Genomic DNA, 13,025 nt, shown 5'->3' with positions numbered 1-13,025 from the left:
GACGATTTTCAGTGAGATATAGACAGAACATCTCCACGGTCCCCATGGAAAGAGCCTATGTGCCAGGTGTTACCTGTTGCCTCCCAGCTCCACACCTGCTCTTCTCTATTCTGTTCTGTCGTGCTGGGGCTTGGAGTCTGCAAACTACTTTTCCCAGGCTCCCTTGCCAGCTAGCTTCCTGTTATGTTCTGCCAAAATAAGGTACTGGTAGGAGTTCAGAATGCAAGAAGAAGGATGAAACTGTTCTTTCCACGTCTGCTTCTAGCAGTATCTCTGTCAAGTGTCTACAGTCCCCGAGTGATCCCATGGGAGCCTCTCTTTAGCAGACTCAGAACCAGCAAAGCAGCCCTGCTCTGGTCTGGTGGCATCTCCTCACGGTCCCAGCACGGGCCAAGAGACCCCTCCTCGGCAGTTCCAGCACTGGCTGAGCAGCAGTCCCAGGAGAGCAGCCATGAGCATGCTCCTGGGCTCTGGAACACCGCTTCCGCACCTTCCTTCTCCGGGTCTACGGGCGGTAGCGGCTGCACGCAGTCCCTGATTTCTGAGTCACTTCCCCCTCCCCTCTTTATTCTCTGGGTCCTTCCAGCAGTACTGCAGCAAGTTCTCTGTACTAAGTCTTCCCTGGGTGAAATACCTAGTATGATTACTCTTTTTCCTGACTGGCCCCTAGCTGAGAGAGCCTCCCTGAGGGATAAAATAAAATTTTTTAAAGCCTCTAGAAGTGCTCATTACCAGAAAGAGCGAAGAGCACAATGCCTCATCTATGGTTAAGATTGCAAAAGTATAATCTGACTTTAATTATTTTATCAATAAAGTTATACATCTCTTGAACATGGCAAAGTTACCCTAACACAAAGTCCCAAATTAAGAGGATATCCACCAGTTTCCAAACTATGTAGCTAAAGGCATGACAGACCTTTCCCCGTAAAGCTTGACTGAGACAAAAATGGTTGGCCAACTGCTAAGATGACCAAAAGACAAAAACACCTTTTAATAAGGAGATGAAACTGACTTGGGCAAAGGCTGCTTCAGTCTTCAATTTTGCAAAACGCAGCCATGCTACAGCATCAGGTGCTAATTCACTATCTTCAACACACTTTAAAATGAGTAATGGAAGTGGCAAGAAAATGTATGTAGAAGATATTTTTAAAAAGTAAGTTGCAGAGTATATCATAAAGATATTATATAACAACATTTTTTAAATGCACTCCTTGGACTATTCCTATATTCTGTTACATTCTATAACACACTTCCAGATGGCTCCATGCTCTGTGACACATCAAGGAGAGAAAGTGGCTGGCTGGGACAGACAAAACAAACCAGAGGATGGCAGGGTTTTATGGATGCTGGCTGAGAGAGTGAGATGAGGCTGTGGAGTGAGACCTTTAAAAGGTCTTTTTTTTTTTTTTGAGGAAGATTAGCACTGAGCACATATCTGCTGCTAATCCTCCTCTTTCTGCTGAGGAAGACTGGCCCTGAGCTAACACCTGTGCTCATCTTCCTCTACTTTTTATATGTGGGACGCCTGCCACGGCATGGCTTGATAAGCGGTGCATAGGTCCGTACCTGGGATCTGAACTAGCAAACTCGAGGCCATCAAAGTGGAACATGCAAACAACCTCTGCGCCACCAGGCCAGCCCCTAAAAGGTATATTCTTGACTGAGATGATGAATAGAGAAGGGGAGTGGAGAGAGGAAGACTGGAACTGAACGAAAACAGGAAAAAAGGAAGAAAAAAAGAAAAGACTAGAAAGAGAGGAGAGAGGGAGAATAAGGGAGTACAGGAAGTGCCCAGCATCCCACAGCCAGAGACGCAACTTCAAGATGGGAAGTTAGGGCTCTACTTGATTGGCTGATGTCAAAGACCAGAGCCCATGAGAGTGAGCCCCTTGGGGGCTGCCAGTGCTACAGGGCTGTTTGCCCAGGGAAACCTACTTAGGATTATTTACAGCATCCTGTCACTGGAGTGAAGGAGCCTGAGCCCGACTTTGAACATTAATATGAAGGAAAAGAGATATTACTGTCTGTGGAGTTACTACCCTCAAAATAAACACATCAGCCCTGGGAGGAAAGGTTGAATAGAGAATCTCAAATGACTAAAAATAAATCCTCAAAAAAGCTCCTTATTACTTTTCGTCACCTACAAACTGAACAGTTTTCCAGGCATTCAGCAAGGCCAGGGTCCCCTGATTGGGCTCTTCTGAAATGAGCAGCGTAAACAAACAAGTTTGTAAGTCACCTTGGACAGAAAACCTAAATAGTAAAACAACTGGCTCCATTTTGAGGGTTACTATTGGTATAATCAGTAGTAATTTTATTTCTCTTTTTCCAAAAAACCCATATATGCCTTTAAATAGCTAAATCTTCTAATTTGCCAGAGACAACTGATGTTACGTTCCGCTTAGTAAGAGTTTGCAGAAGCAGCCACAGGACAAGCAGAGGCTCCTTCCAGTTGGTCCTCCTTTTTCCCTCCCTTTACATGTAAAATTAGATCACAGTCATGGTCTCCACTTTGTAAAGTGCTTAGAAATATGTTTATTTAGTACTGATAGGCTAAAAGGGCTTTTGTTCTGAAAAATTTGCCTCAGATCTAGAATTTATGCCACTGGAAATAAAGGTAGTTTTTTAAGGGGAGAGAGAAATATTTCAACTCCAGCATATTCTGACCATTAAATTGATTGTGGCCATCGCATGCTACCGAAAATATAAGAAGGAAGGAAGAAGAAGAGGAAGGAAGGATGGAAGCCAGAAAAAGGAAAAGAAAGAAAGAGAAGCAGAGTTGGAAAAGCAGGCAGAAGAGATGTAAATTTGGATCACAAGAGGGTAAGTATTTTTTGGGAGTACTGGAAGTTTAACCCTTCTAAGGAAGAGCAAGTGTAAAACAAATGCAATGTCACCGTAAGATTTGCCTGTTGTCTAATTAAAATGAGAATGCACACCCCCTGACTCTTAGAAGCTGCATTATCTACAAACAAATGGAAGTCAGAGTAGCAAAATGGATTAAAAAGCATCCCTTATTTATTAAGGATATAAATAATATGCTAAAAAGAGTAGATGTCACTGAAATTATATAAAAAGTATAACACCAGAGGGCTGATAATAGGAATAGAGAAGGCTGAAATCAAGCATTCCAGCCATAAAACTCTCTTTTCAAGTTTCAAAAATAAATTGCCAATATTTTGGATGTAGGCGTCTATCAGTAATCAGTAACTGTGCTTTACTGATGGTAATACGAATCGCAAAAATAAGATATAGCAACAATAATGCTGAATTCACTTACATTTATTTTTGAGGTGTCCTCTGCTTTTTAAAGCCATTTTTGTTCCTATTCCTATTTTGCTTAGGCAAATCTATATAGATATGTATAGTTAAGATTCTCTTACCACATCACATAAAAAAATGGGTGTATGAAACAGTATTGCACGTTATTTTATAAAGATGCCAAGGAATTGTAGAAATTATATTATTCTAACTTTATCATAATTTCATGGGATGAAGAGCATCAAGTATTTATTCATTTTTTAAATCGAAACAAAATTTTATTGTGGTAAAATACACATAACATAAAATTTACCACCTGACTCAGTTTTAAGTGTACAGATAGTGGCATTAAGTATATTCACATTGTTGTGCAACCATCACCACCATATGGATTAATTTTTAATAGTGACCATTTTCAGTTTTCTTTCCATTTCTCTGTGTGTTTACAGGTAAAAGCTTATACCAGACAAATGCTAACACAATGATGAGAAATATCAGATCCATATCTGCAATAAATTTTTTTTAAATGAGACTTTTCAGAAATCCAAAAAGTCAAAGGAATTACTGCTTTAAGGGCCTAAAGGGGGAGAAAGCTCCTATAAGAACAAATCGATGTACGGAAGGACACGTGGAGGCTGTTTAGTGACAAGTGCTCTCCCAAGGCCCACCAGGGTGCACGCCTGATGATGAGCACTCAGCACCAGGCACAGAACATGAGCGACGAGGAGAGACCGAGGTGCCTGCCACAGGGGAGGCCTGTGTCATGGCCTGCTGATACCCAAGTCTAATACAAAGACCATTTTGCTGCTAATCCGGAGAAATTGATCTCAGTGTTCACACTCATGGCCAGAGAAAACCCAACTGTGATTTAAGATGAGCCCCAAATCAATTTTTCTAAGGAATTTACCACTGGTTCAATGACTGAAAATTGTCATTATTGCTTGGCTCTGAGATAGAAAGAAAAGAGAAGCCAAAAAATAAATACTAAGTCACTGATGAGGTTCTGTTGGAGCTGATTAATGGATCCCTAAAGCTGATGAAAACTTTCAGCAGGGGGCTGGCCGCCTGGCTGAGTGGTTAAGTTCACGCGCTCTGCTTTGGCAGCCCCGGGTTTCACCAGTTCGGATCCTGGGCGCAGACATGGCACCGCTCATCAGGCGGCGTCCCACATGCCACAACTAGAAGGACCCACAACTAAAAATATACAACTCTCTATTGGGGACTTTGGGGAGAAAGCAAAAAAAAAAAACAAACAATTGACAAGTTGTTAGCTTAGGTGTCAATCTTTAGGGGAAAAAAAAACTTTCAGCAATGCAACCAAGTCCAGGGTCAAGTTCTTTAAAAATTAACATTAGGGCTTATAAAACTGCATTTCCAAGGGGTTTGGTAAGGGAGAATTATCTATTTTCTGAATATCACAAATTCCCTTAAACCACCCAACCCCTCCAACTTCATGAAAACATGTGCACTTCCAAGTGGGTGTCTGTTTCTTTGTGACCAAGAAGCAGCCACAAGGGCAGAGTCTCTGGATGGTAAGCACTGCTTTGCAACTGGGCCGCTTTGCACGTGGGCACTGCTCTGAAGCTGCTGCATGGTGCACAGCAAGCAGGAGGGGCGAGCCACTCGTGGACAGAAGAACACATGTGCTGAGAGAGATGCTCCGTACAGAGTTAGAAATAACTACGGCCAAGTATTAATTACTATAATTTCTAGAAATAGGACAACTCCTTCTTTAACTTTGCTTCCATTCAACCTTATTTATTAATGGTTCTTGTTTTTCCTAAGCTGTTGAGTAACCTATCTCATTCTCTGAGCTCATGCCAATAACTGGCTTGGGCTAGGGGGCCTCTTAAACAGAGTGGTAAGCACTAGAAAGTCAGGCAGGCAATCTGATATTTGAATTTCTGTTCTGATAATATGCAAAGAAGATAATCCACTTACGAACAATTGTGACTTTAATAACCCTAAAACCAGCTACATGTCCATTTAATCCATTCTATAGTTGCAATTTTTAAGGGGGGAGAGGCATGAAACCTGTACTAAAAACTTAAATTTTAGGGAATATTTTTCAAAAAATAAAAAATGCCTACCAGCTCACTTAAAAAAATGTAACTAAAAATAACCCTAGAGCTATAAGGCCAACTTGAGAGAAAAGCAGAAGGAATCTCCATCAACTAATTTTGAATACAGAACCCAGGAAACATTGTCAATAACCCCATTCCTTTATTTTCCTAGCCAAATACATACTAAAACCTACCAAACTTTCTCCATATCTTCCATTAACACATTTCCCTATCTCTCTTGTTTTGTTCTGATGAGAAAAATTATACATTTGTCAAAAAATTTTCAATCGACACAGCAATACATAACGCTGAAGTTTGTTACAGCTACGAGTTAGCTCTGCCAGTATCTCTAGCCCGCGCTTCTCCTCATGAAGGGGGAAGAACGACAAACGTCTGGCCTGGATCCCTGGCTCATATCTGATTTACTGGGGATGTGTGTGGGTGTGTGTGTGCAGGGTGGAGAGGAGTGTCTAATTTTCTGCAAAGGGGTATGGAAAGTGGATGACAGAGTTCAGTGAAACCTCAAAGGCCATCTAGTCTAAGCCATTGATGTTACATGTAAAAGGACATCAAGTGACTTCTCTCTCAGGCTCACCCAGGTGCAGTAATTTCAGTGACAACCAGAATCTAATCCCTCATTCCATTTCTGTTTACAAATCTAAAATAAAATCAACATATGAACAAGAAGCACTTGAGTGTAATGGTGAACTCATGAAGGATTCAGCTGGGGTGGCAAAATATCTTGGGCAATGACGGGGCACTCTGCTCCTATAAGAAGTAGACAGATAACAGCAGTAAAGTACACTTTGAGTACGCAAAACATACTCTGGCCCAGGCCTACTGAGAGTCCTACGCCCAGCCAGTGCTTGCTGGTCCCACAGGGCCAGGTGGAAGCAGACGAATTCACTGGAGAACAAACTTTACCAGAAAACACACACAACACGCACATCAGCAGTGGCATCAACCAAAGCCCATATGGTGTAATTATTACTCCATAACAATAGAAGCTGCTCTTGGAAATCACACCTTATCTTTCCAAACCACACCAAGCAAAAACAATAATCAAAAAATGATTCTACTTTGTTATCATTTCTGACCCCTTGATGATAGCAAAAGTCACAGCCTCATAACACATCAGAGAAGTGCAGCAGCCTCTGAGGTGGTCACGGCGACAGCTCTGAGGCTGTCAGCCCCTATCAATCACCTTCCATTAAATGAAGGTTTTCCAATTTTGCGCTTCTCTCAAAGGCTTCATTTTGCCTGGATTAAGCTGAAGCATCAACATTTGAACTTACTGCTCCTATTCCCTCTACCCAAATAAATGCTGTTAGCAGAAAAACAGGCTTTTCCACAGCAGGAACTCAAAATCAAAGAAGACAATAGTGATGTGGTCACATATGAAGGACATCTGACCACAAAGACTTCACAGGTGCGTTATACAAACTTCCTTCCCAAGCAACCAAGGGCCCAGGAGAGAGGGAGCATTTAGGGCGCCAAGAGAAGGGGAGGTCTGTGAGTTGTACATTTTAGCTCCCACAATGATATCAAGCAACTCCAACATATTCATTGAAGAGTCACTGTATCCTCTTAGATTTCAGAAGCAGGTCTCCTAAGAATTCTACACTATATGGTTTTACTACTTGGTATCTATTATCTCCATGACGGAGAAAAGTCATTTTTTTAAAACATAGAAGATACCTCTACAGGGGGAAACACTGTTAAATCAATTGAAAAAGGCATGTCCAAAGAATAAGAGCTGAGCCAGCCCTGATGGCAGAGTGGTTAAAGTTCGGTGCACTCCGCTTTGGGCGCCCAGGTTTGGTTACCGGGCAGGGAACCACACCACTGGTCTGTCAGCAGCCATGATGTGGCAGCGGCTCACACAGAAGAAATAGCAACTAGAATATACAACTATGTACTGGGGCTTTGGGGAGGAAAAAAAGAAAAAAAGAGGAAGACTGGCAACAGATGTTAGCTCAGGGCGAATCTATCCCAGCCAAAAAAAACCCCACCCCACCTTGGGGCCAGCCCCGTGGGTGAGTGGTTAAGTTCACACACTCCGCTTCAGTGGCCGAGGGTTCAGATCCTGGGCGCAGACATGGCACCGCTCACTAGGCCATGTTGAGGCAGCGTCCCACATGCCACAACTAGAGGGATCCACAACTAAGATATACAACTATGTACTGGGTGGATTTGGGGAGAAAAAAGCAGGGGGAAAAAAAGAAGATTCGCAATAGTTGTTAGCTCAGGTGGCAATCTTTTAAAAAAAAACAAAAAACCCCAAAAGATAAAAAAGAGGAGCTTAAGGAGGGGGACTCATCTTATTTATCTTTCTAATACTGATAGCTGGGTAGATGTTTGCGGCAATTATACACCAAAACCAGAAGATGGGGGCCACAGTTTATCATCAAGATTACAATCACACACATTTTTCTGTACCAATAAACAGACTTCACTATTATTTTTGATGGCTATATAAATGTGACAAGAACCAGAAATAGAGTGATGAGAACATAAAGCGAGGGAGAGGGCAGAGAGATATTTCAGAGGTATTCTCAAATAGGCCTTGGGGCTGACTAGATAGAAGTGAAAGAGATGTCCCAAAGTAGTACATTGCAACATGATTTATTTGGCCCACACGGAATTTTTTAAAACGTTAATTTATTGTCAATACTAAAATATTGGGAGACTTCACTTAAAGATCCAGATTTCAGGCTTCTCTTAAAAAAATAAACAGATGATCTGGCATTCCCACTTGGCAAAAACCTGCTGTTTACTGTCTAGTTTGCCGCTGGAGATAATCACAGTGGCCCACTTCATTCATGAAGGTTTCCTGTCTGGCCTCCGAAAGCATTTGAAGGGATGAAGGCAGTTTTGAGCCTGAAAAAATACGAAGCATGGAAGAGGAAGCTTACTTGGGGATAAAGATAATGAGCCTACAGGAACAAGTACACACTGAGAGGGTGCTGGGGGCAATAGAGAAACTGATTGGTGGCAGAGGAAGACACAGACCTCGAGATTTAGGTGAAGCCTGGGTCTGAGATGCTGGACTGTTAGCTGCCTATGAAGCCATCCAACAGAGCAGATGGAGTAGCTTCAAGAAAAAGTGCCAAGAGAAAAAGAGCAGAGAACTGAGCCCTAAGCATTGTCTTCAATAGAAGGGGGAAGAGGGAAAAAACAAAAGACAAAGGGAGACTGAACTAGCACGTAGGCTCTCTAGGGTCTGGTCCCAGCCTCACCATCCTGCCTCCTTTTCCATACCTCTCCAGCAGGCAGCCTTGATCCCAGCCAGCCAGTCCTATTTCTTGTTTGAGAAACTGAGTACAGGTTCCTGCCTTAGTGCCTCCTTCAAAACCTTGATGTCCTACTGCCCGAAATGTTATTTTCTCCTACTTGCCTTTGTTACATTTCCACTCAACTTTCTGTGAGCTCAAGGTGAGCACAAGGGTGGCCCCAGTGCGGCTGCCCCCACTGCCCTGCGAACATCTAGGGCCTCCAGTGCACTGCCCTGAGTTGGCTGCCTTCCTGTTAGGCGAGTGCTCCGTGAGGCCAGGCGCCACGTCTTCTCTGACTTTTTCTCCTCGGTGCCTGACATAACAAATAAGAGAACAAAGGAAGAGAAGGAGTAAGCATCTGCAGTGGTAGGATCAATCCTGGGAGGATGCTGTGTCACAGAAGTCGAGGGAGAAGAGCTGTTTCTGACAGACAGAACCTCCTCAAATACTAAAAGTTACTCAAGGGAAGTGAGGTGAGGAGAGGCAGTGGATCTTAGCAAGCATCGGTCACTCTTACTTCAGGTGGGGGATGCTTTCTGATACATCACTAGAAAATAATTTGGCAATATATATCAAAAGGCTTAACACTGCTCCCACCCTGGGTCTAGATAAATCTACTTGGGAAATATACCCATAATGGACAATGTGTTTTGTTTTGATTTTTTCCCAGCTTCCAGACCCAACCCCCATTTCCATCTTGAGGGTGCTCCCACAACGTGAAGTCCAACACAGCTAGACTCTTTCTCTGCCCACCCTTGGCAGCCAGGCCTGGCCAGTTCGGCACTCCTCCTCTGACCGAGAGAGGCAGAGATGGTCAGAGGCAGTGGTGTCACTCATCAACTCTGGTTTCAGCATCCCGACCTCGCTCACCCTACCCAGGGATGGCTGCTCTGCCCCCTGGCCCTCCAGCTTCCTGTCACTTCTCTGGGCCCCAAACAACCTTCCAATCAGGGCTCCATTGAGATAAGACAGACAGAGCCAGTCTCTGATTCTGGCTTTGGAAGCATCCTAACCAATACCCTAGTAGACAGAAAAAATCCTAAATGTGGAAACAGCTTTACGCATGTAATACAGCATTACTTATATAGCAAAATGCAGAAATAATCTAAAAGCCTCCAAACAAGTGTATTTGAGTAAATGATGGTACATCTATTTGATAGGATGGTACTAATGGTACTAAAAGAAAAATAGGTTTATAATAAAATTTTAAAAAGATAGAAAGGCTAAAAATATAATATCATTGGGGTCAGACCAGGTGGCTGAATGGTTAAAGTTCACGTGCTCTGCTTTAGCGGCCCGGGGTCGCAGGTTTGGATCCTGGGCACAGACCTACTCCACTCATCAGTCAGCTCCAAATCAATTGTCTGTGTTTGTGGTAGGGTTTTTAAAATAATTCCTTGAGTGATTAAATTGTCTCTAAGGTCAGTTAAATAAACTAAACAACTTAGAACTCGGTTTCTTACCTATGTTCTTTTAGGTTCCAAAGAGCTAACATAAGAGAAAGTATGTTCAGAGTCACCCAAAGGTAAGGCAGCACCAACACCATCGCATGTGTACTGGCGGTGGCGTTCACCACTTTCATGGAGTGGTCAAGGACTTCAGCTGCAAAATTCCAAATTTCAGTTTATTCTTTAAAAATCAACTCCATTTCTAATCAAACGAGGATGCTAACTTCCTACCTCCAAAATATCCCTGCATAATTTACTCAAATCACCACGACTCTCCTTAAAGGCCCTTCTACGCCAGCTTCCAATAGAGGTGAGAGCTCTGAGTCTTATCTGCTGAGGCGGCTCTCGCCAACCAGTTTAAACCCACATATTAACATAGCTGGCGTTTAATGAGGACTCACCAGAACCAGTCACTATGCCATCCAACTTGTTCTTATTTAGTCTGCAGAATAATCACATGTACTAGTAATTGTGACACTCATTTTACAGAGGAGGAAGGCAAGAGGCTCTCCAAGTCACCCAGGTTGTAAGGGGCAGAGCTCAAGTTGTGATCGAGGTCTGTCTGTTTGCATGCCCAGGCTGTGCCGGCCTGCTGCGAGCCACTGAACGGCTTCACCTTCCTAGGACAAGCACATTCCAAAAAGCTGAAGGCAAACCCAAATCCAATGGTCCCAGGTTGAGACAGCGTCAACACAGTGTCAGCTGGGCTAATTTCTAACCACATCACTGAAATGTTGCTGAAATCACAATAAATGTGCTTCGACAACATTATGTAATAGTCAATATGCTGAGAAACAACACTGTCCCTCAACTGGAGTCATTCAGAACTCTTCGTCTGGCCTTTCACAATTGGCTCCGTCCGTCAGACTCAGACGAGGCTCTATTTTGAATTCTAATGAGGTCTAGACACACTGAATATTTAAACCGCAATTACAAAGATCCTGCTTTCATGTAGATGTCCTTCATACAAGGAGCAGATCTGAAAATATATACAGGTACCAATGGAAAATACCGGTCTAATTTCTGTTTAGAAGCTGGAAAAAAATCAATATTGTTTTCTACATGATGTCATTATTGGGGTGGGGGTGGGTAAAGAAAAGGGAGGAAAAACCACACAAAGATGGCAGTAAACATTTTAAAGCCTGGGCTCCCGAGTGAAAGGTTCACAAAGAGGTGCTTGAATCCTTTGTTAACAACTGAACAAACAAATTCATCACCAGGCCCTGGTGGGTGGCCCCCCTGCAATTTGGTCTGTACTTATAACTAGAAATTTCCTCACTGCAAAAGCATCTATGACTGATATATCGGATCAGCAAGGAAGATGTGCTGAGAGTAGGGAAACAAAAGACCATTTCACGGTTCACAACCTATTTTTGCACTCCCTTAACCACAATGACGATGTGCCGGCTGCTGTCCTCAGCTCACTCAAGTCCTCTTAAACAGTAATAGAGTGCCATGGGGACAGTAACCGAGTTACACTTGAGTGAGTTAATTCCCACCCCCTAAGTAGTTAAAACATATCCCGCTTGCAGTTTCACGTACGTATGCGTGTGTTTACATAAAAATGATCAATCTGGCCTTGCATTTGGGAAGAAGAGATGATTGAGTCTTTGGTATGTCTTGAGGCTTTTGGACCAAGCCCCTGCCCGCCAAATGCCTTTCTTATTAAGGTGGTAATTTAACTTCAGTTGCATCTGGATATCCTCTTGTAAATTTATGGAAAGGGAATACAGTTTGTTTTTTCCCTGATCTGTCTTCTAGTTGATTCTCTCCTGATAGTACCAAATTTTCCGCTGAGTTTTGACTTCAGTTATTTTTTATTTCTAGAAGTTCTATTTGATTCCTTTTCAAATCTTCTATGTTACTGTTTATAGTTTCCTATTCTCTGAAGATACTTTCAAGCCTATCATTTCTTTCTTTAGATATAATAAGGATCATTGACTTTATAACCCACGCCTGATCATTCTAATACCGCATGTCTGTGCAGACTGGCTTCGGTGGCCTGTGCTGATCCTTGCTCATGTTGTGCTGTTTCCATGTGTGCTACGTTATCTTTGACCGTGTGCTGGTCACTGCCCTGAAAAAATTACTTTTGGTTGATTCCTAGAGACTTAGGATAAATACGCGCTCTTCCAGAGAAGCATTTCCTTGTTTTTGCCAGGCACCTGGAGCTATAACAAACAGGTGAGTGCCTCAAAACACATTCAGGCTATGAGGTTTCCTGGCCCATCCTGAGCATGGACCTCCAGGGTGCAAACCCACCCTGGGTGTGGCCTTTCTGTGACCACAACTGGACCTATCAGGAACTGTAGTTTTTTCCTTTCTTTTTCTTCTCCTATTCTGTTCGTGCCAAGGCTGCCTTCTTCACAATCCCCAAGACAGGTTTACTTCTGGGTCACTTTAATCTTAAGGGTGTAGCTCTTTGGGGTCCCAGTTTAATAACAATAACAACAATAATAATAATAACAATAATAATGATAATAGGAAGGGTCTCCTATTACAATTCCCAATTGAGCTGGGCCCAGGGCCTTAACTTTTGCCCCACTTGCCTGCCACTCTCAGCCTGATAAAAAGAGAAACTACTAGAAAGAACCTAAGAGTTTAGAGGCTGGAAGCAAAACAAAAGTTCAGGTTAGTATAGTGGTTCTTCAAAAAAGTGAAACACTGAATTACCATTTGATATAGCAATTCCGCCTCTGGGTAGATCCGCAACAAAGCAGGGACTTGAACTGATACTTGTACACTCACGTTCACAGCAGCATTATTCACAATAGCCAAAAGGTGGAAACAACCCAAGAGGCCACTGACAGATAAATGGACAAACCAAATGTAGCATATCCATACAATGGAATACTACTCAGCTAAAAAAGGAAGGATATTCTGACACATGCTAGAACATAGAGGAATACTGAAGACAGTATGCTAAGTGAAATAAGCTGGATACAAAAGGACAAATACTGCCTGATTCCATTTATGTG

General features: G+C 42.7%; 1 protein-coding gene across 6 annotated transcripts in view; it reads right to left on the bottom strand.

Moving 5' to 3' along the window:
• The window catches only part of STX8 (syntaxin 8), a 242,540-nt gene that overhangs the window by 79,814 nt on the left and 149,701 nt on the right, over window positions 1–13,025 (bottom strand). The window contains exon 8 of one of the 6 annotated variants that reach the window (XM_046676079.1): window positions 8,052–8,204. The exons of 4 other annotated variants lie outside the window; for them this stretch is intronic. In XM_046676079.1, coding sequence (XP_046532035.1) covers window positions 8,098–8,204 — 107 coding nt within the window. In that variant the 3' untranslated portion in view covers window positions 8,052–8,097. Of the gene's footprint in view, window positions 1–8,051; window positions 8,205–8,723; window positions 8,913–13,025 lie in introns of those variants that run through there. One more of the 6 variants, XM_046676078.1, reaches the window with a different exon arrangement.

This window comes from Equus quagga, chromosome 11, assembly GCF_021613505.1.
Source record: "Equus quagga isolate Etosha38 chromosome 11, UCLA_HA_Equagga_1.0, whole genome shotgun sequence".
NCBI lineage: Eukaryota > Metazoa > Chordata > Mammalia > Perissodactyla > Equidae > Equus > Equus quagga.
Note: the sequence above shows the minus strand (reverse complement) of the source record. Positions and strands in the feature narration are given on the sequence as shown.